This window comes from Sabethes cyaneus, chromosome 2, assembly GCF_943734655.1.
Source record: "Sabethes cyaneus chromosome 2, idSabCyanKW18_F2, whole genome shotgun sequence".
NCBI classification, from domain to species: Eukaryota; Metazoa; Arthropoda; class Insecta; order Diptera; family Culicidae; genus Sabethes; species Sabethes cyaneus.
In genome coordinates, this window is record NC_071354.1 from 184,997,260 (window position 1) to 185,024,758 (window position 27,499).

General features: G+C 40.4%; 1 protein-coding gene across 2 annotated transcripts in view; it reads right to left on the bottom strand.

Annotated features, from left to right (window-relative positions):
• Positions 1–411: 411 nt before the first annotated feature.
• Positions 412–27,499, bottom strand: part of LOC128733613 (ran-binding protein 9) — a 68,668-nt gene continuing 41,580 nt past the window's right edge. The window contains exons 2-9 of one of the 2 annotated variants that reach the window (XM_053827335.1): positions 23,372–23,730; positions 23,011–23,308; positions 11,260–11,414; positions 11,042–11,169; positions 10,702–10,871; positions 10,474–10,637; positions 3,596–3,707; positions 412–3,526 (exon numbers count right to left, since the gene is read on the bottom strand). In XM_053827335.1, coding sequence (XP_053683310.1) covers positions 3,381–3,526; positions 3,596–3,707; positions 10,474–10,637; positions 10,702–10,871; positions 11,042–11,169; positions 11,260–11,414; positions 23,011–23,308; positions 23,372–23,730 — 1,532 coding nt within the window. In that variant the 3' untranslated portion in view covers positions 412–3,380. Of the gene's footprint in view, positions 3,527–3,595; positions 3,708–10,473; positions 10,638–10,701; positions 10,872–11,041; positions 11,170–11,259; positions 11,415–23,010; positions 23,731–27,499 lie in introns of both variants that reach the window. The other variant, XM_053827334.1, reaches the window with a different exon arrangement.

Below are 27,499 nucleotides of genomic sequence, written 5' to 3' on the forward strand. Positions count from 1 at the left end.
ATTTTATCCGGGCGACAGTTTTTATCCCGGAAGAACTGGGCGTGGTTTCTTCATTTCTGTTGTTACAACTCCACGTTCTGATGAGTCGCCTATAGTTTTTCATTTTATTTTTTCTAAGTATTTGTTTCGGCTATGTTTTAGTCTCTATTGTGTAAACATTATGCATTATTTCGTTTTGCTCGTCGTGTTCAAGTTACCATTTTTCTCATATTTTTAATTCCTGATCATAATTCACGCGTTACACGCTTCTCCTCCCGTATGTGATTAACTTGCTGCCTGCACCACGCAGGGAGAATCATTATCAACTAGGTACAACAGGATCAATTCAAAACAGGTCATTAAACGGTTCAATCGACACAATCACGAATCACGTCTGTTTTTAAAATTAAAACTTTTATTATTTTTCATCATCTGTTTGCTCCTTATTTTTTTCTGCTTTAGCGTCGATATTCACAGTGATTTCACAAAACTTACCTCTTAAATATATATATATATATTTCGAACTTAACTTTAAAAATTATTTATCGTTAATCCTTTAATTGTATTGTTTTCCTTCATTATACGAGTGTGGTGGCGTGTTGTTGTGTTTATGTATGAATCCTTTCTACGCACTTGTTTTCTTTATTGATTACTTGCTATCCGCTACGCTCTCGGTAACGCTATTACATAAGAGGGTTGGGCTTTTTTTTACTCCTCCTTTTTCAGCTGCATACTTTCTAATATTATATTATTGGTTGTTTCCAAACAATTGTAGCTTCTTTATACAGTTTTTTTGCTCGTATTATTATCAACCTTCAAAACTACGTTGCCCCATCTGATGTTCTTTAATTTTTTTTTGGTCAGACGAAGGCGTTATTTTTTCTTCTGCGGTTTGCGTACGAGTAAAGTGCAAACGAAATCATGTAAATTGGTTTGTTTTCTCATTGTTTTGTTGTTTAGTTTCCTACGCACTAGGGGGAGGGGCAAAACAGTTCTTCACAGAAAGCGTTGATGGTGTGAAAACTGATATTTTAGAACACGAAGCGATTAGCGCACGAAAATAGGGGGTACTCTGTACAAGCGTGAAAACTGTGTTTCTACTTCGTCTGGAAATAAGCAGAGGATGTTTCGAAAAGGTTTCATTTTTGATAACTGTGAAACTTTTACTACAGTTTGCATTCAGTCGATTCGCACCGAATTTTTAGCGTTTATTTTTGGTCATTTATTATTTCGGCTTCATCGAATTTGACTTACATTCAGAAAATCCAACTGTTTTTTAGTTTTCCGTCAGCTAATTTTATTATTTTATTTAAAAACGACAACCTCGCAAGCTCTTCTGCTTATTTAAAGATAAAAAAGAAATTAACTCACCGGATCGGAAGGAGTGCAGCGGGAGGTTGGGAAAAATTCTTCTGGAAGACGCATGTCCATTCTGCTGTGAAAGGTTGCAATCCTCAGGCTTCCGAAGTGTTTTGCCTTATATCAACTGTACACATCTTATCTCTGGGACTCGAGTGAATATTTGAAACATTATTTTGGATTCAAAACAGTCATTTAACTAAATTTAGTTCGAAAGAGAGACAAATATTCATCACAATCCTCGACTTGAAATGATTTGCTGGCGCCCGTGTGTGTGTGCGATGGACAGAATTCGACCCTGCCGGCGAAATTCTCGGTTATCAATTTTTATAGATTTGAATTTGCACGACAAAACCTCTAAATTGCTTCATCCGATAAATACCAAGTGCAAACATTTTTTTGTTTTAATTTTAACCACAAAATTTATCACAAGTATTGAAACTTAGTTCCTGCAATTATCGATTAATTCCGGCTTCGAATATTGTTGTTGTATATAAAACTTTGCATACCTACTGGTATTTTGGGGAAAATGTCATGCAAAATATCTTGTTGTTGCTGGTTCGCGGAAGGCCTACTTCACAGAGCTCCAGGTAAAATAATTACAAGACCCAACGGCAGCAACTAGTACCTACTTACACAAAGATATCAAGAAAACCTTAAAGCTATGAGCAGGATGAAAAACCCGAAAACAAAAATTAAACTAAAACTTTGCTAACAAGTACTCGTAACACTCACTTCATCAACTGTAATCCATTCTTTACTTGTAAATATTTCATTATGTATAAGATTTGTTAGATCGATTTTTTTATCTTTGTCAACGTCACTTATCACCTAGCCTTACTTTTAGTTGCTTGATTTTCATTCTCAACACCTGCTGTGTACATGAGTTTGAGTGTGTGTTTATGTCCGTCTTTGCGACTACCGGGGTGGCACATTGTGACATCGAGGAAACTGCCAAGCGTTTTCCAGCAGAACGTGGTACCTATCATAGTAATTTAATTAAGTCTCCACAAGAGCAAGTTTTTGTTTTCAACGTAAAGAAGACTTGACAAAAATTCTCTCAACTGTTTTTTTTTTTTTGCATTTTATACAGTACATAACATTGGGCTGCCCTTTTATACTAAAAAAATATTGCGGTGCTGGTAAGCATGATTTAGGCCCTGCAAAGAGTGTGTGTTGTTTTCAAAATTCACTGTTCTCGGCATTTCAAGTCCTGTTCAAGTTCTGGTGAAATCTAAATAAAATGCGCCACCCTCTTCCGTCGACTATGCTCTCTCAGGCAGGCACAAACCGTAATCGATTGCTCTTGTTCAACACGTTTTCCAATTTACTGTTTATTCATATTTTACATCCTTCATAATATTCTTATGTGGTATGCATGATCCTTAAAGACTTTACCCTAATTTCAAACAAACTCAAGATGAACTAAAATATAGTAAAAAACAAAAAAAAGAGCAGTTTGCGATAAAAAAACATCAGGAAACCAGCATGACTGAATGGTTCATTTCGATTTTTTTTTTTTTGCTGCTACAACGGCACGGTAATTGCAACACTATTCAACTCTATTTCAGCTCTCCATGGTACTAGATACTAACCACTGCTACTGCCCAGAGGATCCAACAACTAAGTTGCACTGCGGGAGGTAAGAGGTCACCAGCTGGAAAGCCATCGCAATGTTCAACAAAATGTGGAGGCAAACCAGAAAAAAACGTATAGCAAAAATAAATTAAAAAGAACACCGCACGAATTACCGATTGAAGCAGATGTGCATTGCATTGAAGCTTTGACTTCAAAAGAAATTTACAGTGATTGGATGCAACACGGTGCTAAGAAAGAAACCGGGTAGTGGAAAGAGGAAATTGCTCCAAGAGTGGCTAAGAAGCATCTAGAGGAAGCAGCAGGAACAGTGCAGCAGTGCGATGACGGCGCGGTACACAAGGGGTGATTTGGTTTTGGGTTTCAGAGCTTGTTTCTTGTTTTTTTTTGGCGCAGCCGAGAATTTAGACGTTGAAAAAAGAGGACAGCTGAAGAAACAGCTGTAGTCAATGATGCTGCTGCTGCGTGAGAACGTCCTCCACACTAACGAAGGCGCACGCACCAAGGGATGAGCTGGACATTAGGCGGAGCAGTTCGCAGGCGTGCGCTATGCACACTTCCACTGGTGGCCGCCACGAGTAGCTCATTGATTCTGTAGGAGAGAAAAAGACGAAATAAATTAGTTTTAAGATGTCTTGCAGGCGGTGTTCGCCGTACTTACCTAATATGGCAGAATTTAGGGCAGCACATACAGATTCCCGACGCGACGGACATAGCTGCCAACCCAGCGGGCTCGACCAAGGATTAGAATAGGCTAATAAACTAAATGCATCCTGAAAGTGAATAACAAAAGAAAAGTGTTAGCATGAATGTTTCTAGTTAAATTGCTGGATGGATGGAACATTAAAGATTTAACTTAATTTCATACACGATACACTAATTCCGAAATTTAAAATTTATATATTAGTACTGAAATCACAAAACCTTCTAGTCAATTGTTACAGCACCTTAATTGATAGCTGACAGACTCCTAGTATCCCAGAACAGAGGAAGAGCGTTAGTATCAAACTGAAGTGCTAATCCTTGGAAATCTATGTGGCCGCTCGACAGACGCAATAAAATAAGCTTTTTACCAACGCGAAAATTTTCGTGTAAAACTTTTTCCAACGTTATTACTTTCGTTCGACTTGTTTCGACGTTTCGTCCATTTTATTCATTTAGTCATTTATGACTATTTCCGGGCATAAGTTGTAGTTAGTAACTATGTAAAAGCGACGAAAGGGTTGCTGTTCCCTGATGCTTAAATAGTCATCAGCGGGAGTTCTTCCATCGATGAACTTCAACACCGATATTTAGGATTTCCAGTCGCAAAAAATAATTTCTGTCATATTTTGGAGCTTCATTCTTTCCCGATTTTTAACTGAGAGTGTTTCTCTACCCTCTGAGTATGGAACTAGAACGAAGAAACGTCCAACGTAGCTCTGGCCATCCCAAGCCCCTACCAGAACGCTTTTATGTGGTCATACCTCCAATTTTCGATTCAGTATCCAAGCTAGAAGGTGCGGGGTGGTCGTATGACTTCCGTTCCAGTTGTTTTAGGCAAACCAAACCAACCGTACGACTTTATTTTCAAGTGTTATCCGCATATTATTTAAACTCATATTTCTGGTGGTTGGTTTAAACATTTCAGAGAGCGAAATAAGGCACTATATCCTTGGCCTATTGCAGCCTGGCTTCTGCTCCAAATGCCATTAGTTCATCCCTTAGGGTCCGGAGTATCACCCTCAATTAGGGTTGCCAAGTCCGAAAATTTCAAAAACCGGCCGGTCGGTCCTACCTTCAAAAATTGCGGTATTTAGGTAGTCGTGGAATCGAAACCACAACGAACATTGCATGAATTATTGAAGATACTAGAAGACAACTAGTTACTTCTGGTGCTGGTGGACAATTTAATGTATATTACCGCCAGAAGCAAAGTATTGTCACTGCAAAACTGGCTATCTTCAATGATCCACTGCTCAGGATTGCTAATAAATTTATCAGAAAATTTAACAAATCACGAAAAAAGTACCAATCCGTCTTCCTATGTCGGAAAACCGACCTTTTTGCAGGATTGACCGGCCTCCGGCTTTGCAGGTGAAAAACCGGCCGGGCCGGCCAAAAACTAGCTGGGCCGGCCAAAAACCGGCCACTTGGCAACCCTACCCTCAATTTTTATTAGCAAGATACTCACAATGACTGTACATATATAATATAGGAAGCGTTTGGTACGGGAGGTCCTCGCATTCTTCCTCCCCCTTAAATTCTAGGAGTTCTATGGAAGGAATTAGGCATCATTTCTAGTTTCACTTGATTCCTTGGAATTCTTTCTTCGCTACATGGGGCGCAGTTGGCCTCGTCGTTGACAAAAAAAAGATAGATCCATGCAAAGGTCATGTCCAAGGACGCTTTTAAGAATTGGCTGCGTTAATATGAGATTAGACGCCTCCCAGTTGGCCTCGAGGTATGATGCTGACCTAATAAGCCAGTCGTCCTATTTTCGAATCTCAGCTGGGAGAGGCTGTTGGAATCAATAGGATCGTAGCAACTGGCCCTGCAATTGTCCTGTGTTCTAACAGATGTCTGCAAAGTCTGTCGTATACAAACGGAAGGTCAAGCTTCGATAACGGAATGTAGCACCTAGGCTTTGTATTTTTAATATGAGATGAGATTCGAGAGTGTTTCTCCAACTTTTCGTACGTTTTATTCATTTTTCGAAACTTCCGGCTGCAAGCAAGTCGCTTCTAGGCTGCAAGTTGGCAGATTTTGTCGGTAAGCTTAGGAACGGTTGCAGATCTGAAAGATTCAACGTATTAAGATAAAATATTTGGTTTTACTTTGGTAAGCTTTGTAGCATTTCTCCAGTTCATTCTGTGTTCCTATTTAGCAAATCACTGTGTTGGAATAAGCAAAAATCCTGTCCACTGCTGAAATCTTGGGATTAATTATTTCGCGTTCTCTTCCTTTGTTAGCCATCGTACCAGTATCGGCATTTCCTGGGATTCCCGTATGATCTGGCATCCAACACAATATCGCATCCTTTCGTTTAATTTCTATTTGAGCCGCTCTGATCGAAGGATGGTTGGTGATATTCATTTGAATCGCTGAGACGCAACTTGCTGAATCCATGAAAATGACTCTTCTGTCCCGATTCCTACTTCACTTTAGAGCAATAACAATCGCTTTAGCCTCCACAGCATAAATAGTGCAACCATCTGGAATTCGTTGACATCGGTCGTTGATTCCATCGACTCTGGCAACGCCCGCTCGACTATCTTCATCCAGAGAACCAGCCGTGAACACGTGGGTAAAATCCCTGTATTTTCCTCTTTGTAAAGCCGCGAAGAGCAACCCAGCTTTACTTGGTGCTTCACCGACTTAGAATTGACCTTTAATCGACCAGTCTGTTGTCGGCACTGCAGAGTTCCAGTTCCTCTTGGTTACCACTGGGAGGGGCTCCATGTCGGTGAGATTCGCAAAAGTTATCTCAGCTCGACCAGCTCAGCTCGTTATCGTCCATGGTTCCATGGTTATCGGCCATACTCCGTCGATATTGGATAGTACTTTGTTCTCCTCCAACTTGGATGATTTTGCGACAAGTTTCTATCATAACAGCTGGAACGAAAGCACTCCGGATTCAGCACATAGTGCTAACACCGGACTGGTCTGGAAGTTATTCGCAGGTTGTCATTGTAGACTGGTTCTATTATTTTGCAGTCACCATTCTCGCTTCTGCTGACAATGTTTCATCCATGGAAAATCACTGGAAGGATAGTAACCTTGGCATTGTACATCAACGTCTTCTTCGTTGCTCCTGCAATGCTCTGTCCTAGAGTTTGCAGCAGTTGTATTCGGTCCTGGCACCTCTACTTGACGATTTTGGCGTGTTCTTCTAAACGGGAAGTTCAAGTTAGCGTTACTCCTAATATTTTCATGCTCTTCATCTCGATGATACTCTTTCCGTTCAGACGAATTTTCTGGAGTTTTTGGAGCTCCATTTTTCGACAAATGTGCAGGTGATTAGATTTTTCCATGGCTATAGAAAAACTCATTTCGGCCGCCCAAATGGATACACTTTCCACAGCCTTTTGCAGTATCCTCCTACCGGCCTTGGCATTCGGTCCGGATACGAGTAGGATTATGTCGTCGGCGTAGACGCACATTTTCGCTCCATTTGGAACGCCTATCAGAGATGATTCGTTTCGATTTAAGCTAAACTAGGTTGATGTCCTGAAAGCAAACAATTTTGTTGAAGTGTAAAAACATCCCTGCCCTTCAACCGATTCTATTGTTCAAACATTCTGAAAGCGTTATAGAAAAGTGAGCGACTATCCTTTTCTATCGCCCAATACTGTCCATATACAATGCAAGAATTTATTCAAAACTGATACCTTGTGTGAAAATAGAATTGACGGAATATTCATGTTTGTGGCGTTCTCAAAGTGAGGACGAATTAACGACTGTCGGATTCGAAAATAAGTTTTGGATGTTTAATTTGTAGCTTTTCATCAATTAGTTGCATACAATTCTTTACATACTTTCAGTTATATTACTGTCAAGTATGAAAATATCTGACAAGCATAATGTCAAAAAGAACTAGTAAAATGCAGAAAACGTTATCTAACCGATCATATTATATCTGTCATAATTTTAGGTGATTGTCCTTATGTTAGTTGAAATACAATTATATTTCAAATCAATTTGTCACAATTGATTTGAAATATAATTGTATTTCAACTAACTATATGCCCTGGAGGGTGTTGTGGGTTCGAATCCGGTTATAATCTCAGATTACAGCTTGGTTCGACTCATGCACCTTCCAGCATTGGACAAAAGGTAGGAGTCAAAATGACTACTTGTCAAGCATAGCTACCAATACCCCCCCCCTTCCTTTCCGCTCTTCCCCCTCCTTCACCAAAAAATTTTCATTTCTTTCCCCTACCGTCCCTTCATCAATTGTAGAACCATCGTTTCAAAAAAAAAAAAAAAAATATTAATATATGTATGACCTCATTCCAAGGTCAAGACTAAAATCTTGAGATTAGTCTAACTAACTATATATCAATTATTTTTGAGGAGATCGACCAATGTGAATCAGTGGTAAATGATGTGATTGAGGTCTGATTACGACTGTTTAACTTTTAGAGGAGCTACAAACTTTAAGAGACGCCTGGTCAGTTTATGTCATTGAACTGGATAACGTTGCGCGAACGAGCTACCAGGCCGAAACCTAGCATAAGCGCGACACAAAATAATTGGTGCGAAATCGTCTATTGTGCCTAACGTATTTATGCCTATCGTCTGTATGTCTAATGAGGTAAGCTAGGGAGGAAAATCCAAGTAAGATAAAGGGCTTTGTTTCTGTTGCAATGGAAGCTACAGATAGATCCCGTGGTTTCTAGTTTCGTAGCGAAAGACGAAGAGTAAGGACAGCATACGCCCCTGAATCATCTAGGTTTGCAACCATTTTCATAAGAGGCAAACTTTTTGATTGTTTAAGTATATTTCAAATTTTCATACTTAGGGTCGTTAAGCGAAATGACCAATCGGATCCATTTGGTATATCTTCGCTCAACCAAGACTATCATTGCTTGGATCTTGCCATCAAGCAACTTATCACACCTGTTTTTCGTAATCTTTTGTTTGCAAGAAGCAAAACATATCTTTTTAATCTTACGCATAATGTAATATGTCTCTGTTAACCGGCGGGCATCATGCTGTTTCAGATAGTCGTCTCCATTCTATTCGGTCATATGCCACTCGTTACTCGTTTCTCAGGCGTCTTAGAAGTCACAAATCACCCTTGACCTGACCAAGTCATCTCGCGTGTTTTGGGTTCCTCTTGCTCTGACGTCGGTGGCGATCTTGAAAAGAATGGGCCGCACTAACGTCCGGCATACTCACGGGCGTGTCCGGCCCACAGTTGCCTACTCATTTTTATCAGGTATCAGCATCTTTGGCTCGAGCAGCACGTACCTACTCATCTCTTCAAACAATGCCGTTGACTCTTGATTCATGCGCTTTCGCTACCCTCCGCTTTTAGTTTGTACTGCACCAAAGATCATCCGTAACACCTTCCAAACAAGGGTGCATGCGCATGTTATCCGTGAGCAGCTTCACAACTTCGAGTCCATAAAGAACAACGGATCTAATCGTACACTTCTCGGTCGAAACGTCTTGCAAAAAGCAACGTAGGCCTGATTTTCTGCTGGGTCTTACTCGTGTTATTATCCGCAATCACCAGCGAGCACCAATTGCGTGAGCTCGTCTTACACTTTCAGTCCGTTACCGCCAACGATTGTTGCCCGTTAGAGACGCGCGTTCGTCTCCTTTGAACCTCTACCTTCTATGTAGTTGATCTTCGATTTAGCCCATTCTTTCTATCTTCCGCTTTCATTTTAGCTTACGCCATATCGCTAACACCGTCACGAAGTCGTTGCGGAAAATCGTGCTTTTCGATTTTGATGCCCACTCGTCGAATGACCTCGTGAGCGATGTTAAACAGTATGCAGAATTAGCTTCAACCCTCGCCGTATCTCGAGGGGACTACCGGGAGTGTCCCCGAGATGTGTATGAAACAACACATCACTCTATCCAATGTTAGTTTGACCAGTCGCGTCAGTTTGTCTGGTAAACCGTGTTGATGCCCTAACCGCCATAGCCGGTCTCGATCGATTGTATCGTATGCTGCTTTGAAATCGATATATAGGGTGATGCAATGGTAGTTTGTATTTTCGCTATTTCTGCATCGATGCATTGCAATGGTGAAAATTCGGGGCGTAGTGGTGAGAGCTCCAATGAAGACCGCTTGGTAATTTCCTATGAAACCTTGGGATTTTAATGACTGCCATCGTAACATGGTTTGGGAGTTGCTGTAGACGAACATCACTTACTGAGAACCAACAGGGTCTAACAGCATTCTAATTTGCTCTCTTCGGTATTAATGTTTCTATTTCCATTCCATTTTTGAAGCCGTTCGAATCTATGGGTGTATGGAATTGTCTGTTTCGACCGTTGACAAGCAATTCGCGGAATCCAAAAGAATAATTGTTCGGTCCTGCCGAATGATACCCACTTTTCAGCAAATTTATTTTCTGGCGAGTGAGAAAAAGCGTCACCGACAGCACCGAACTTTGCGGAACTCCATATTGTAACTGCTGGGCATTTTTACCGCAAATTTAGGAATTTTGTTGACAAGATGATTACCATAGTTTAGTTTGTTTTGCAATGCTTAACACTTTATAGAAGATAGATAAAAATAAATACTAACATTCTCGAAACTAACCCATGCGGCACTTCACCGAACAAATGGGAAGCAACTGAACGATGGAAACTAGACTTTCAACCCGCATCAAGGCAAGATGGGACATTTCGTTAAAAAACTTTATGAATCAAAGTGGGGACTTGATACTGCCAATTTTGACAGTTCACAGTGGAAAATTGCTGTGTATTTTGAGCTTTGTTTGCAATCAAATAATATGATCTCGACAAATGTTGTATGATGACATAAGTATGATACAAAGGGGTTAAAGGGAAGAAAATGCTAGACAGTGTCATTACCTCTAACATTTTCTGATTGGTTTCGTTAACCCCTTGCTCCTTTTCCAGTCGTTGGCTCATCTGGAATAGTTCCCTTCCAAATGCCAGCATCCGTTCGACACCGGACCGGCCGACACCGGCAGCGCTGGCCGATTTGCAGTTGGCTGATAGCGATGAGTCTACATCTAGAAATAGAAAAAAAGTAGTAGTAAATAATTTGGATTGTTGCCCTGGCAGACCAACACTTACCCATATCTTCGTCCCTGCCATCGTCGTCGTCCTCGTCGTCGTCGAGAGAATCGTTCAAGTTATTGTTGGAGGTTCCATTCTTGTAGCCGTTCGAGTTCACGTTGTTCGTATGGCCATTCTCCATCTCCACGTCGTTGGAGTAGTCGTCTTCGATACACGTACCATTATTACTGCGAAAGTATGTCATGTTAGTTTTTAACCACAATATATTGAATACTATTTTTAAATACTGATCACTGCCTTAAAACGTTTTTCATCCACCGCGGTTGGACAGAGATGTATGTAATACGCTACTGCAATCGGAAAAGGTCCAAATAAAACCAGAATTTAAAACCCTTACCTAAGGACGCTATTTTTACTAAAACCCTGATTGTCTCCGCTATCCGGGATGACTGTGTTTCCATTTTGAAAACTTTTGGTCGACTGTATCACCGACGTTTGCACTGGACTCGTGTGAGTTGAACCACCCTGCGCGGAAGATCAAAATAAAAAACGATTAGAACCAAAGAAACCTTAAAAGCATCACCCAACTGAACTGAAGAGAGTGACTGCACTTACTAGGTCAAAATCAGATCCATTCACCATCTCGATAAACTGCCTACATTTGAGCATGAATAGTAAATTTTGATTCGATTCCAGCAGGCCTGGATATAGGTGTACTGTTTGCTCGATTGCTTGACCCATGCGCCCCGATAGCACTAGTTTGATTATTTCTGAAACAGAAAAAGGAGTGGTTTAATATTTACTGGCTACTTGTCATGGTTTACTGTAAGAAAAAAAATCTATTCATTTGCTGGTAGTGGGATTGCCGGAATTGCTATTGGGTTCAAGAGATCTGGTAGGTGTAAAAACTTTAAACTATTTTTTGGGGAATGTATTGGTACATTGTTCTCACACTGGAATTTTCAGGCAAATTAACCTATGTGGTGATTAGCACCCAGCTGGTGCAATTTAGTCAATTAGGGAAGGAAAGGAATAGTAGTGCAGCACTTGTTGTTACTAGAGATTGTGAAATCCTCTGTATCCTCTTCGAATTTCACAGGAAATAACTGATGATATTAGCGGAAAGGTGCTGACTAGAATATCATCGCAGTTCAGGCAAGTATTTTCGAGTGGATTTATGTGCGCGGCGTTTTAGCAGCCTTCAATCGTGAGACATACTCAAAAACGATCACTTCATCGAGTAATCATACAAAAACAACCAACATTTGGTAATCGTATCACGGAAATTACTATTGCGGACTACAGTTCGCGGTCACAAACAGAAAGCAGAGAGTGGCGCATATCTACCGAGCTGCATGCACTGTATAGACAGATTCCCATCGTATAATTGACGAAAATCAGGATACTACGGTGGGCTGGCCACGTCGCAAGGATGTCGGACCACTGTGCAGTTAGATCTGTTCTCCTTAAGAACCCTACTGGTACAGGATTAGAGGGGCGCAACGTACTCGATGGCTTGTTCAGGTTGAAGCCGATTTACGAGCATCGAAACGCTATAAGAATTAACGACGAGTAGCCCAAGCCGTGAAACACAGGACGGTCGGTTGGGTTTTTCGGACTATTACTTATTCCTCAACATGAAGGGAAAAATAAAGAAAGATTATAATAGCTTAACCCCTCTAAGGTCTACATCATTTTTAGCACCGCAAAATTTATTAAAATGGCCATAACTTTTTTATTTTTCAATATTTTTTCACCAAATTTGGAAATTTTGCCGAAAATATTTTCTATTTTCATAATATCTATAGATAATGGCCATATGTCATATAGTCCCAGAGTTATTCCGGAGTTCCTTGGGGGACCGAGACATGGCTTTTTTAGATAAGTTGCCAAATATCTAAAATTTGTTTAAAATCTGTTGATTTTTGTAAACATATCATCGACTGTGGACATATCAGTTACTTTGCCGCAGTTAGGAGCCATGGTGCGGGCCATCCGGATCCGGGGGGACACTATAAATCCGGAACCGGTTCCCGTAACGGGACATTTCAGCATCAGTAAAGCATGTCGTGTCGCATATCAAAAAACATCAGCATTCGACAAAATAGCGATTGGTGATCATCACATGTCTCTCAGAGGCCGTATGGCTGGTTCCGGGTCCGGGGAGGGTTTCTTTTCTGATTCGAGCACGGAACGAATTTCGGAGGAACTTGTCCGGGACCTGAAATCGGCCATATGGCCTCTGAGAAACATGAGATGATCGCCAACCGCTATTTTGTCGAATGCTGATGTTTTTTGATATGCGACACGACATGCTTTACTGATGCTGAAATGTCCCGTTACGGGAACCGGTTCCGGATTTATAGTGTCCCCCCGGATCCGGATGGCCCGCACCATGGCTCCTAACTGCGGCAAAGTAACTGATATGTCCACAGTCGATGATATGTTTACAAAAATCAACAGATTTCAAACAAATTTTAGATATTTGGCAACTTTATCTAAAAAAGCCATATCGCGGTCCCCCAAGGAACTCCGGAATTACTCCGGGACCATAAGACATATGGCCATTATCTATAGATATTATGAAAATAGAAAATATTTTCGGCAAAATTCCCAAATTTGGTGAAAAAATATTGAAAGATAAAAAAGTTACGGCCATTTCAGTGAATTTTGCGGTGCTAAAAATGATGTAGACCTTAGAGGGGTTAATTAACGAGGGAGTACGCTCTGAGTAGGTAAAGCTGTAACTGTGAGACCCAAGAACGCGCTGTGTTTTACTCGAGTGACACCGACTTCTATTACTACCTCCTCGTAATACCAAAAGGAATAGGTGCATACTTAGTGGAGATCGTGTAATCAATTCCGATAGAAACCAAGTTCGTAAGTAGATAGGGTAGGAGGCATTCATGTAAATGTTGCCCTTGGCTTGCCCATCTTGAGCGTTTATTCCCATGTCAGGGGCGGCTCTTGACGGTAATTCCAGTTGGAATAACGCCTTCCCGATCTGGTGAGTGTCTGCACACTATGTTAGGAGCGGCTCACGGCAACGTCCGGCCTACAGCAAGCAACTCAATTGAGAAACGTATTGTCTCGAATGCTAAAACCAAGATGGTAGCCTCATAATGGTACTCGGTAGCGTGGAACTTGTAAGGAAAGTTACCTGAATACAATGACTACGAACAGCCAAGAAAATTTGTCTCTGAATTTCGTTGGGAAAGCGCTCTTGGTGCACCACCCAGTGTAAACTGGTAGTGCGCCGTAAATATTTAAGATAGAACAATAGGTACTTAGTTCAGCAATTTTATGGATAATATTTGACTCTATACATGCCCCATACATAACATTTTCGAATTTTGCTTGGTTAAGGTGTTACAGTTGAATAAGCAAAATCGGTGCAGTGGATGCAGGACAGCCCTAAACCAAGGAAAAGCGAGAAGCTTTGCTAGAGAACAAGCCATAGTTTTACTTCCTGTATTTTATTATCGAAGAAAAGGTTATAATTTCGTTCCAAATTAAGCAAGAAGTAAAATTTAATCAATTTTTTTTGTTATTTACATCTGCTTTTTTGGCATTTTTAACTGCTTTCGTTGCGTTCTTGCTGGCACTTAAGGGGGGACCCTACTCTGGAAGACCGAAAAATAATAGATTTTCGTAAATGTTTTTCAGATGCTAGAATGATCAAGTGTTAGGGTATTTTGGTTATTGGTTAAGGTATATTTGAAGATATATTTTGTATTTTTGGATGGCAGGTGGGCGCGAGAATGTCCTCTAGAAAATAGTTCCTTGCTGGCGGTACGTGTCAGAAACCAACGGAGTATCGTAGAACGGACTTCAAGGATGATTTTGAAGCTTTAGGTAAATACCTAAATTGTTACGTAGCGGTTTTTGAAAATTCGAAAAATTACCGAAATGGCGACAATGTGTCCAAACGAAAGGTGTTTTTTCATCAAAAATATCCAATTATAAAAGCTTATAAAAATAAACGGCTACGTAACAATTTAGATAATTCATTCTTACATGCTGAAAAAAAATCAGCTAAATCGGTCCACTAGATTCTGAGATACACGTACCGTCAGCTAAATAAATATGGTTTCGGGGAAAACGCGTTCAAACTTTCGTACAGCAATGGACTTCCCTTGAGGAGACTCCACAATATTTGCCGTAATTTTTCAACGAGTTCAGATTTCAAAAAATTCTTTTGGCATGACATTTCTGAAGGTTAAGCGTCTCGAAAATGCAAACAAATAAAATTCGATTTTTTCGACTTTTCAGAGTAGGGTCCCCTCTCAATAGCGTCTTTTTGGCATCATTCATAGTCGTAGGTATTTCTGGTCGCAATGTTGCGGTCTTTTTAACGCTTTTTGACTATTGTTGTCGTTTTTTTGCCGTGTTTTCGGCGTCTTTTCCTCGTAATTTAGTAGTCCTCCATCGCTTTGTCACCTACTCGATGTCATCGCTTTTTCGTCGTCATTCTGTCGTTTTCTCGCTGTCTTCGCCACGTTTTCGTTGTATATTTTTTTGTCGCCTTGTCTTTATCCTATTATCATTTTCATGCTTTTTGGTCATCTTTAGTTTTATTTTTGTTGTCTTTTCTTCGAATTCTTCGCCTTCTTGTCAACTCTCTGGCGTATTTATCATCTTTTCATAATATATTTGCCAAACTTTTATTACATTTGCGTTGCCTGTTCAACGTTTTTTGACGTTTGTTTTTGCCATTTTGTCGTTTTTTTTAAGTTTTTTTGTTAGTGACTTGGCGACTCTTCGTCGTATTTTCTTTGTTTTTGCCATTTTTGACGTAGGACTACGTCTTACGGCAAGTTTTGAGATAGGGTGTCATTCCAAAAAATCGAAAAATGCGAGCGTCACGAAAAATGAAAGGTTTTGAGCGCTAATAGCTCAGCGGTTTTCCAATCGATTTTCAATATTCTTACACCAATTGATTGGAAAATCTTCTAAGAATTGACCCAAATAATGAAAAGTGTGGATTCTTGATGTTGAACTATTGAAAACTTGAAAATAATGAACCTATGTTTCACCAGAATTCTCGCTTCGTGATTGGTTGTTGGAAATGACGTCATCAAAGTACAAACGCGTTTTCACGCTTCGGCTTATAATTCAGTCAATTTTCAATAGATTTCCAAGATATTTACACCAATTGATCGGGAAATCGATTGAAAATATTGAAAATATAGAAAACTATTGATTTTGTTTTTGAAAATGAATTTGAAAAATTTTTGTTTTTGAATTGATTTTGAAAATTTGAATTATTTTCATATTTTTGCCTTCCCTCGTCAGTGCTTCCCTAGCACGGATGACAGAAATATATATGATATAAGCTATGGGTTAAGCTTCCTTATGATTGTATTTAATTTACGCCCTATAGAATCCGATCGAAAATTGTTGAGCTTCAGCTGTTGCTGCTTTCCACGGATAAGGCAACCAAGGCATGCAAATTCACCAAGCGAGGTGTTGGAGCTGGAGCACTCAATGATCGCTGCCGTGATGGAATATCTGGCAACAGGAGTTCTGGAATTGGGAGGACAAATGCTGCTCGCGACAACGAAACGATCAGAATTATCGTCACTTGCAGCTGGCCATCCGCAACAACGAAGAGTTGAACAAATTGCTGTCCCGTGTCACCGCTGCTATGAGAAGTGTCTTTTCAAACATTCAAACTGTTTTGTTGCTGCCCAAGAAGACGGGAAAAGAAGGCTTAAATTTCCGGCATATCACGTTGAAAAACCGTTCTTTTAAGAACGAAATATTTGTTCATGAAGATTTGTGGAATTTTCTCTCACAGATTTAAATTCTATTTAACTTAGATTGATCTGATTATTCGCTTCTTTGCAATAATTTTAACCGATCACCTTCGCTCTTCAGACTGAAATTGAAATGCTCGATATTTTATTACACGTAGATGATAGAATAAAGAACCAAGAAAAATGGGCGTTGCTTGTCGCTTGCTCCTGGTACATAATACGTGGTAAGCCGGCGAACAGCATTATTCAAACGCTAGCTAAGCTAGAGCTAACATCGTTTGCCAGGCAAACGGAAGTCACGTACGACTCGTGCACGTATTCATTGGCGGCTGACCGTGTGTTGGAGCTGAAGCACTCATTTCGCTGCTGTGATGGACTATCTGGCAACAGGAGTTCTGGAATTGGGAGGACATATGCTGTTCGCGACAACAAAACGATCAGAATTATCGTCACTTGCAGCTGGCCATCCGCAACAACGAAGAGTTGAACAAATTGCTGTCCCGTGTCACCGCTGCTATGAGAAGTGTCTTTTCAAACATTCAAACTGTTTTGTTGCTGCCCAAGAAGACGGGAAAAGAAGGCTTAAATTTCCAGCATGTCACGATGAAAAACCGTTCTTTTAAGAACGAAATATTTGTTCATGAAGATTTGAGGAATTTTCTCTCACAGATTTAAATTCTATTTAACTTAGATTGATCTGATTATTCGCTTCTTTGCAATAATTTTAACCGATCGCCTTGCGCTGCTGTTCGCTTGTTGCTGGTGGTTCATTTCGTTGCCGTGATGGCATAGTTGGCTGCTGAAGTCCTGGAATTGGCAGGAAATATGCTGCTCGCGACAACAAAACGATCAGAATTATCGTCACTTGCAGCTGGCCATCCGCAACAACGAAGAGTTGAACAAATTGCTGTCCCGTGTCACCGCTGCTATGAGAAGTGTCTTTTCAAACATTCAAACTGTTTTGTTGCTGCCCAAGAAGACGGGAAAAGAAGGCTTAAATTTCCAGCATATCACGTTGAAAAACCGTTCTTTTAAGAACGAAATATTTGTTCATGAAGATTTGAGGAATTTTCTCTCACAGATTTAAATTCTATTTAACTTAGATTGATCTGATTATTCGCTTCTTTGCAATAATTTTAACCGATCACCTTCGCCCTTCAGACTGAAATTGAAATGCTCGATTTTTTATTACACGTAGATGATAGAATAAAGAACCAAGAAAAATGGGCGTTGCTTGTCGCTTGCTCTGGTACATAATACGTGGTAAGCCGGCGAACAGCATTATTCAAACGCTAGCTAAGCTAGAGCTAACATCGTTTGCCAGGCAAACGGAAGTCACGTACGACTCGTGCACGTATTCATTGGCGGCTGACCGTGTGTTGGAGCTGAAGCACTCATTTCGCTGCTGTGATGGACTATCTGGCAACAGGAGTTCTGGAATTGGCAGGAAATATGCTGCTCGCGACAACAAAACGATCAGAATTATCGTCACTTGCAGCTGGCCATCCGCAACAACGAAGAGTTGAACAAATTGCTGTCCGGTGTCACCGCTGCTATGAGAAGTGTCTTTTCAAACATTCAAACTGTTTTGTTGCTGCCCAAGAAGACGGGAAAAGAAGGCTTAAATTTCCAGCATGTCACGATGAAAAACCGTTCTTTTAAGAACGAAATATTTGTTCATGAAGATTTGAGGAATTTTCTCTCACAGATTTAAATTCTATTTAACTTAGATTGATCTGATTATTCGCTTCTTTGCAATAATTTTAACCGATCGCCTTGCGCTGCTGTTCGCTTGTTGCTGGTGGTTCATTTCGTTGCCGTGATGGCATAGTTGGCTGCTGAAGTCCTGGAATTGGCAGGAAATATGCTGCTCGCGACAACAAAACGATCAGAATTATCGTCACTTGCAGCTGGCCATCCGCAACAACGAAGAGTTGAACAAATTGCTGTCCCGTGTCACCGCTGCTATGAGAAGTGTCTTTTCAAACATTCAAACTGTTTTGTTGCTGCCCAAGAAGACGGGAAAAGAAGGCTTAAATTTCCGGCATATCACGTTGAAAAACCGTTCTTTTAAGAACGAAATATTTGTTCATGAAGATTTGAGGAATTTTCTCTCACAGATTTAAATTCTATTTAACTTAGATTGATCTGATTATTCGCTTCTTTGCAATAATTTTAACCGATCACCTTCGCCCTTCAGACTGAAATTGAAATGCTCGATTTTTTATTACACGTAGATGATAGAATAAAGAACCAAGAAAAATGGGCGTTGCTTGTCGCTTGCTCTGGTACATAATACGTGGTAAGCCGGCGAACAGCATTATTCAAACGCTAGCTAAGCTAGAGCTAACATCGTTTGCCAGGCAAACGGAAGTCACGTACGACTCGTGCACGTATTCATTGGCGGCTGACCGTGTGTTGGAGCTGAAGCACTCATTTCGCTGCTGTGATGGACTATCTGGCAACAGGAGTTCTGGAATTGGCAGGAAATATGCTGCTCGCGACAACAAAACGATCAGAATTATCGTCACTTGCAGCTGGCCATCCGCAACAACGAAGAGTTGAACAAATTGCTGTCCGGTGTCACCGCTGCTATGAGAAGTGTCTTTTCAAACATTCAAACTGTTTTGTTGCTGCCCAAGAAGACGGGAAAAGAAGGCTTAAATTTCCAGCATGTCACGATGAAAAACCGTTCTTTTAAGAACGAAATATTTGTTCATGAAGATTTGAGGAATTTTCTCTCACAGATTTAAATTCTATTTAACTTAGATTGATCTGATTATTCGCTTCTTTGCAATAATTTTAACCGATCGCCTTGCGCTGCTGTTCGCTTGTTGCTGGTGGTTCATTTCGTTGCCGTGATGGCATAGTTGGCTGCTGAAGTCCTGGAATTGGCAGGAAATATGCTGCTCGCGACAACAAAACGATCAGAATTATCGTCACTTGCAGCTGGCCACTTGGAGTGGTATTTCTCGTGATTCAGGACCATACACGAACGGTTTCGTTGATCTCATAGCTGCTGAGGCTTTCCGGTTGGTCCGTTGCAACAAGCCGTGCCTGGTTAGCGGTTATCGGTACTCCAATTTACCGAACAGAGAATTACGTTAAATGCGTTACTGCAAGTTTATTGCAAGCAGGAGTTATGATAATCAAACAATCGGTTCTTTTAAGGGCCACACAACGATTGAAGAGTTTATTATATTTTCTTGCCCAGTTATTACCATAATTAACACAGTCAACGAGAGAAAAGTTGAATTTTTCGCCATTGCGGACGACCAACCAATGACGGTAATAAGTTTTCTGGTCACAGGTGACATTTTCTGCGACTTCCAATACGTCTGCAGGTTGTAAATGCTTTATCCGTGTCCTTTTGTAAGCCGCAGAAAAGTTGCGCAAAATTTTCAACTTTTTGAAAACTTGCGCGTACCGTCTACCGATTACCAAAGGAAAAGCACTATTCAACGTAGAAACATATCATACAAATTTATTTACGGATGTAGCTTGTATACATGAAGAATCGTATTATTATATACATGGATACATCCTACTATCGCTACAAAGAGACTTACGTGGTCCTACGTCACCTATGCGGTCGTGTCTTGTGCACAACCCCTCTGATTTTTTAATAAACGTCGTTTTTTCAGTGTTGTCTTTTCGTAACTTTTTTGCAATTTACTTGGTCTTTTTGTCTTGTTTTACTGCTTTTTCGTCGTTGTTTAATACCTTTTTTAAGGCATTTTATCCGTCTTTTATTGTTCTTTACCTTTTTGTTACTGTTTTGGCGTCTTTTAATTGTATTTTTATGTTATTTCAGTCGTATTTCTGTTTTCTTTCGAAGTTTTTTCATAAACTTTTGGTATTTTCCATCTGTTGCGGCAGAAAGTCGCATTGTAATGTTCCCTCGAAATTATCTTCTATTGTCCAGCCGAATCTAGTCACAAAAGGCTATTCTCCGTCCGACCAAACGTGATGCACAAAAGCTATTCTACTGAACCTAGAATAAATATATTTATGGATAAAAGGCGATCAATAAATAGCAATGAGTTCAGTGACTCGCCGTTGGTGGATAGCTGTCGTCAAGCAACCTTGTGTTTTATTAAGCCAGTGAAGAATTCCGCTCGTTAGTAAGTTAGCATTTAAGACGATCACGGACACCATCTTTTCTCACTTTTATGTCTGCATTTCATCTTATTTTCGACGTCTGCACGCCGTCTTTTTGTGATTTCTGAAGGCTTAAATGTTCGACAATTTTATTTATCGCGTAAAAAGAGTAAAGCTAATCCGCAGAAAATTCATTAAAACTACGTAGAAGGTAGAACTACGGATCAATCCGTCGATCTGGCCTCACTGCCTATGGGTTGAGGCTCTACTTTCCTCTGCTGAGCTAAGTACTTCGAAGTCACATAGAGCAGAAGGAGCTCGGCTGTACGAAAGGTGGCAACGGTGGTGGTGGTGCTGTTTACGCGAGCGTACAAAAGGTCTGGCAAAACGGGGAATCTTAACAAGGGATGGAATGGAAAAAAGCTTGGAAAACTATCTAAACATTCCCACAAGGGAGATCTTGATCAAGTATCGACTAGCGCTACCACAATAGTTCAAAATAATGGACGCAGTGGTAAGAGTGCCCAACAGAAGACACATTCCAGCGTTACGGGACACAATTAGCACCCATTGTTACCGTGTGAATCGCCTTCTGTTTCACCAATTTTATAGCAAATACCTTGTAAAATAGTTGTTGAGTTGTTAAAATAGTTGAAAAACTTTATTTTCCACTAGAATACCAGGGATTTGATGAAACAGGAATCGATCTGCATAGTAGGGATAGTGTCCCGTAACGCTGGATTGTGTCAGAAGAGGATCGACAAGCGCGGAACGAGTTGGTCACAACCCTGAGAAGAAAAAAGCATCAGAAGAAGCACAGTCCTAGTTTCGAGGAGATCTGGTGAGGAATCTGACAGCTGAAAAATTTATGTAGCCGTCGGAAATGACCGACTCTCGGCAGAACTTTACTGGATAATTTAAAGAATGACTTAGGCAGAGCAATTACCGGAGGACTAGACCTCTAGTGGTGAAGGATTCTATGAAGATAGATACATGTTGTCAATGCATAAAATCTTCAAGCTACTACCTTCAGCTACCTTCAGCGTGGACACCATAACATGTGATAGCTGTGAAAGAATAGTGATGGATGCAGTGTAACAGTTGGACAACATCAGCGAATTCTGAATTAAATGGCAAAATCTAAGCACTTTCGCGATATCATCAATATACAGCGTAAAAAGGAAGGGACCGAGAACAGATCCTTGTGGGACGCTGGAGAAAACTGCAGCAGATTTGGCCATAGCTACGTTACAGTACCCAGCTTGCTTTGAAGAAATGTGCTCATGTGTATTGACGATGACGACAGATCATGTCGAAGACCTTGCGAAATCTACCAGCAAAAGAACGTCAGCAAAAAGCAAAATATCGTCGTTTAAAAGCAAAGCAAAGCCTAGGTGCTACATTCCGTTGTCGAAACTTGACCTTCTATTTTTATACGACAGATTTCGCAGCCAGCTGTTAGAGTGCAGGACAATTGCAGGGCCAGTTGCTACGATCCTATTGACTCTACCAACCTCTCCCAGTTGAGATTCGAACATACGACGACTGGCTTATTAGACCAGCGTCATAGCTCGAAGCCAACTTGGAGGCATATCGTCGTTAATCGTTCCTTAATAATGCAGGTTTAGGTCTTTGTCTTTAAGGGAAACCTCCTAAATATAAATCGGACATAAATTGGGCAAAAAATAAAAAGCTGCTAGTTAGCATTAGCATTAGCAAGCTAATCGGACAAAAGTTATCAAAGAAATTAAAATAGTTCTTCTTGTAAACCGCGAAAATTTTTGCACATTTTCAAGCTTCAGGACATTTTTCAAATCTAGAATTCACTAAATCTGGATCAAAGAGACACAATTCACTTAATTATCAACCCCAAGCTTTTCTCCAAAGACTATTTGATGGAGACTTATCAGAAACATTTCTGTTCTTCGAATATGTGTGTTAGTTCTACTCCGCAGTTGCTTACAAAAATATCTTTTCGTGTATCCTCGTTAAACAAAGAATTATAATCTGGCAAAGTAGAACTATTCGTATGGAATAACAAGAATCACGGACGGATAAGCTCCTGTTGAAGAAGTCCACAAGTTGATTGATATCAGTCAACGAGTAGATGGTAGATTACCGACGAACAACCGTCGTAAAAATAAATCGCTTCTGTCTTTAGTTACACTTTGGATTGAGTAGTTTTTATGAAATCTTGTCAAACATGAGCGAAAGTTGCGAATAAAATGCAGATTATGAACGAGCAAATCTCTTAAACTAAAGCATAAGAAACTAAGCTGCTATCACTTTTTAGCACAAGCTTGATAATGAGACCGTCCCTGGTCATGTTTATCTATCGTGACAAAATTCGAATATTCCATAGAAGGTCAGTCAATCTTACAGTAATTAAAATCTAACCGTCACGGGCATTGCAATTAAACTTTTATCATTGTTTTTTTGATCTTATTCAAAGAGAATTAAGGATTTCGAAAATAACGAAAATAGTAGGGTTAGAAGAAAAACTTACTTTGTCGATTCTTTATCGACGCCATGTCCTCTTGCAGCGACTGCCCGGTGGTCCGGACGAACATGTCCGCCGTCGTGCTGTACCCATGGTGCACTAGATACGAGGAGACCATTTTGTGCAAGATCACAGTCCAGTCGCCCTGATCGTCCGGCAGGGGAAAATTGTAGATGGTCGCTTTGGTAGCCGCTCGCAGCTCCTTCAGCATGTCTTCGATGTCGAATTTGAATGGTTCCTGACCAAAGTTGGCGTCCACCACTTCGCCGGGTGTTTGCAGTCCCACTGTGGGATATAACCGTGGCTGAAAGTGAAGTGACGAGATGAATAATAACTTCGGTTGAAGTGCGACAATTAGTAGACCTACCGGTAAATCTTTGAAAGCTATTCCTAGATGGTGGCCGTTCTTAGTGTAGAAACAGGTATTATCGACTAAATTTACACCACAACCAATAATATCACCGGTGGTAAAGGTGGGCCCGTACGGTTGTCCATTACCGGAGGAGCAAAACGAATTGCCATCGTCACCGTGGTACCCGTAGGACTGCTTGTCCCAACCCGGTAACCGATTCATTTTGAAGTGTGGATGTGCGGTCAATCCGATGCCCATGTAGCCATCGCGACCTTTGGAGATTATCTTCACCTCAAAATAGTACAGTCCGCATGCGGCAGGAATTGGATATGGCGTACGCACCGATGCTGCGTCTGTGTGTGATTTACCAACTCCTGAAAAAGAAGAAATGGATAAATTTAATTACGTACAATATTTTAGCACGTTTTTTTGCAATCGCTCGAAGAAGTCATCCACAGTCTGAACATAAAAAAGCCTCAGCAATTTTCCAATTCATTTGAACTAAATTCATGGCCGACGGAATTCGATGGTCCCCTCCTCCTTTTCACCCCGATTTAACCAATCAGGTGTATCGGCATGAGAAACAAGGAAGAAGGTCACCTCATATGATCGATGACGTTGCTAGAATAGCAGAATAACAAAGAACGGAGGAATTCAACGGAATCGCAGCAAAAACGAACGACACAACAACCTCTAATATAGGCTGTATTTCCTCGGTATTAGTAGAGTAGAGCGCTCAGTAACATGCTATTATTTGGTAGTGAGCAGCGAACATGCCTACACACTAATAGCGGCACCCTTCGCGCGCGCTTCCCGCTTCAGTGCATATCGTACGGTTACCTTGCCGCTTCGTGCAACTGCACAAAACCAATTCGAACTCCTATCGGAGGCCTGATCGTTTGTTGAGGTGAAAAACGAAAACGGAATAAGTGTGCATTTGAACAATATTACCGCACAACAGGCACTCAAAATTGTATCAACGTTTAAAATTGCTTTGTGCTTTGCATTGCAACTATCCTTGAAAATATCCTACTTTGTTGCTGTGTTTCACAGCGTTGTTGGGAAGTTGGTATTCTTAGAGCTAATCAGCCAAGCACCAGCTCCGTATTTGAAACTTCTTTACAGTTCCTATAAGTACTCAACAAAGTGAAAAACAAAAGTTTATAAATACGTCTACAACACTAAGTTGACACTGCGATTAGCTGGGTAAATCCTTTAATCTCACCCAGCTATATTTGCCCATGTTTTCAGACGATAGCTGCGTCGATTGATGGAATTAAATTTGTCCACAAATCGACACATCACTGGATGGTGTTGCAGCAATGGAAAAATGTATTTTCGTGATGCTTCGATTGGGCAGGCTTGCCGTTTCACATCCGCATTAGCACACACCGCATGGGGCAGTCAGTCAGTAGACTTGGGTCGGAAAAAGCATCGATTGCCTTAACCGATATTGGTCGTTCACCCATTTTTTTTTATTTTCGGGAATAAATCAACATTGGATGTGTGTGGCAACGAATGTGAGTTGTGCTTTCGATTCGAGAGAATAGGATTACATACATTTACATTCATGAAAAACATTTCAAGTCTGAGGTTAATGTACCGACCGAGAGGAAGGCGCACGAAAATGAAACACCACCATCGCGTTGAGATACACATTTGCTGTCAATAGTGTTGTTACGCATGAGTCGACATATTTTTAGGGGAAACGTCTGCTGAAAATGTACTTAATTTGAAATAAAATTTGTATTGAATATTGATATAATTGCTGTTGTTGAGTTGACTAGCCAAGCTTGTCAAATTAGGTCAAGATAAAAATATTGGCGGAAGCAAAGGTGGCACACATGTTTCACAAAAACACGCATAAGCTATCATATAATATCAATATTTGATAACAGTTATATCTGATACAGTAAAATGTTCATTGGCAAATAATAAATATTAGTCCAACACGCCGGCACTGATACTAGCTGCAATTTTGATTTGCTATCTATATCACCTGTAATAAGTAACAGTCTGAGTTTACAAGATTTATCAAATATTAGCTTGGGAATTCACACAGAATACAGCTGACACAGCAGCTAGAAACAGTTGATCGATAAGACGTTTCCATATAACCCAAAGGAAAAGATTTTGTAATAGTTTTCGGAGAGAGCGGCCATCCCAAATACTCTAAAGTTAGGCACAATCAAAAACATAAGCCAAAATTTAAACCGGAAAATTCACGTCTAAGTTGTTTCTCGACTCGCACAGATTGAAAAACGAGTTAAAGATTCTTTCCTAAATGATTTCCTCAGCGTGAACAGTACTTATTATTGTGATGTTGTCTGGTTGTTTGCTGTATTCCGCACTTCATTTTTTTTTAATATCGAGCTTTATTAACTAGTTTACAATAATTTTTTTTTTTCTGTCAAAAGGTTTCATCGTGGAAATGTAGCAATCAAGTACAAAGGAAAGGAGAGCGCAGGAAAGAAAGGCGTGATAATAGGCCGTATGAATAAAAGAGTTAGTGCAAACTCTATCATACGATTCATATGGGAAAAGCAAAGCAAACTGTTTTATTCATACGGTCCAATGAGTCCAAGCTTAGAACACTTGACAGCAAAGGTCTCAATTCAAACACTGCCATACGGATTGAACATGCCACTTTTATCCAAAACTATGTCTTCTGCCTATACAAGTATTTTTGAATGCTTAAATCTGAAGAAAATGTCATTTAAATGTAAAATAAGTTATGGCCCGAAACCCACTGGGGAACCCAAGAAGGGAGAGAGTGTATTGAAATGTCAACACAGCTTGCAAGTTTGTTTTGAATTATCATTCGTTTAAGAGTCGTGATAATCATGGACGCAAAAAAGAAACTTATGATGTCTGTTTTTAAAAATTTTCGACCGTATATTATTGTAAAGAAGCTGAAGCCGTCTTTTCGTATTTTGTACCATCAAACCTGGCCGTAAACGCACTGTAAAGACACCGGAAGCAATCACCGGAGCGAATTCGATGGAAACCAGATCAGTCTGGACGTAAGATGGCAGAGGACCTGACAATTTTGCAGTCAACCATGAAGAATATTTTGACAGATGATCTTCGATTGATTCCTTACACAAAAAACAACGGGTGCACGGTTTGACTGTAAAGCAGAAGGTTGAAAAAAGTTGAAAGATGTCGGCAGTTGCTCAAGCGGCGTGGTGATTGTGAAATTCTGTTTTCGGATGAAAAAATGTTCCTGCTACAGAAGCACCACAACCAACAAAATGATCGGATATATGTAGTACAATGTTGTGATATTCCTCGGGACAAACTGGCTGTTCAAAGGTTCCAGAATGTTTCCAGGATGATGATATGGGGATGATACCTCAAAAATTTGAAAGCTCAGTTACTGATCATTGAACCTGGTGTTAAAATGAATATTAAATATTACATCGACAATGTTTTGAAGAACCATTATTTTCCCATCGTCAAAAAACACTACAAGAATGCACCATTCTGCTTCCAATAAGATTTTGCACCGTCTCACCAGGTGAAAGCTACTCACAGAGTTGGTGTAAAGACAATTTTTCGGATTCGGATTCTTCGAAAGAGTGGCCTGCCTCTTCACCTGAGTTTAATCCTCTCGACTTGTATGCGTGGAGTTCCCTGCTAGGCAAACTAGAGAGCTTTAAAGGATTGACTGTGGGTACTTTCAAGCATCGTTTGGAGATGATTTGGGATGAAATACCTCAGACAGGGCTGTCCTGCACTCAGTGCACCTATTTTGCTTATTTAACTGTAACACCTCAACCAAGCAAAATTCGAAAATGTTATGTATGGGGCATTTTTAGAGTCAATTATAATCCACAAGATTGCTGAACTAAGTATTGCTCTATCTTAAGTATTTATGGCGCACTTCCAGTTCACACTGAGTGGTGCACCAAGAGCGCTCTCTGTGCACCACCCAGTGTGAACTGGGAGTGCGCCGTAAATGCTTAAGACTCTATAAATACTCCAAGCATAACATTTTCTAATTTTGCTTGGTTGAGGCGTTATAGTTATATAAGCAAAATAGGTGCACTGAGTGCAGGGCAGGCCTGGCATCAGAATATCGTTCGTGCCTACTGTAACGCTGTTTAATAACGCGGACTAATTAAAGCCAAATATTATGGA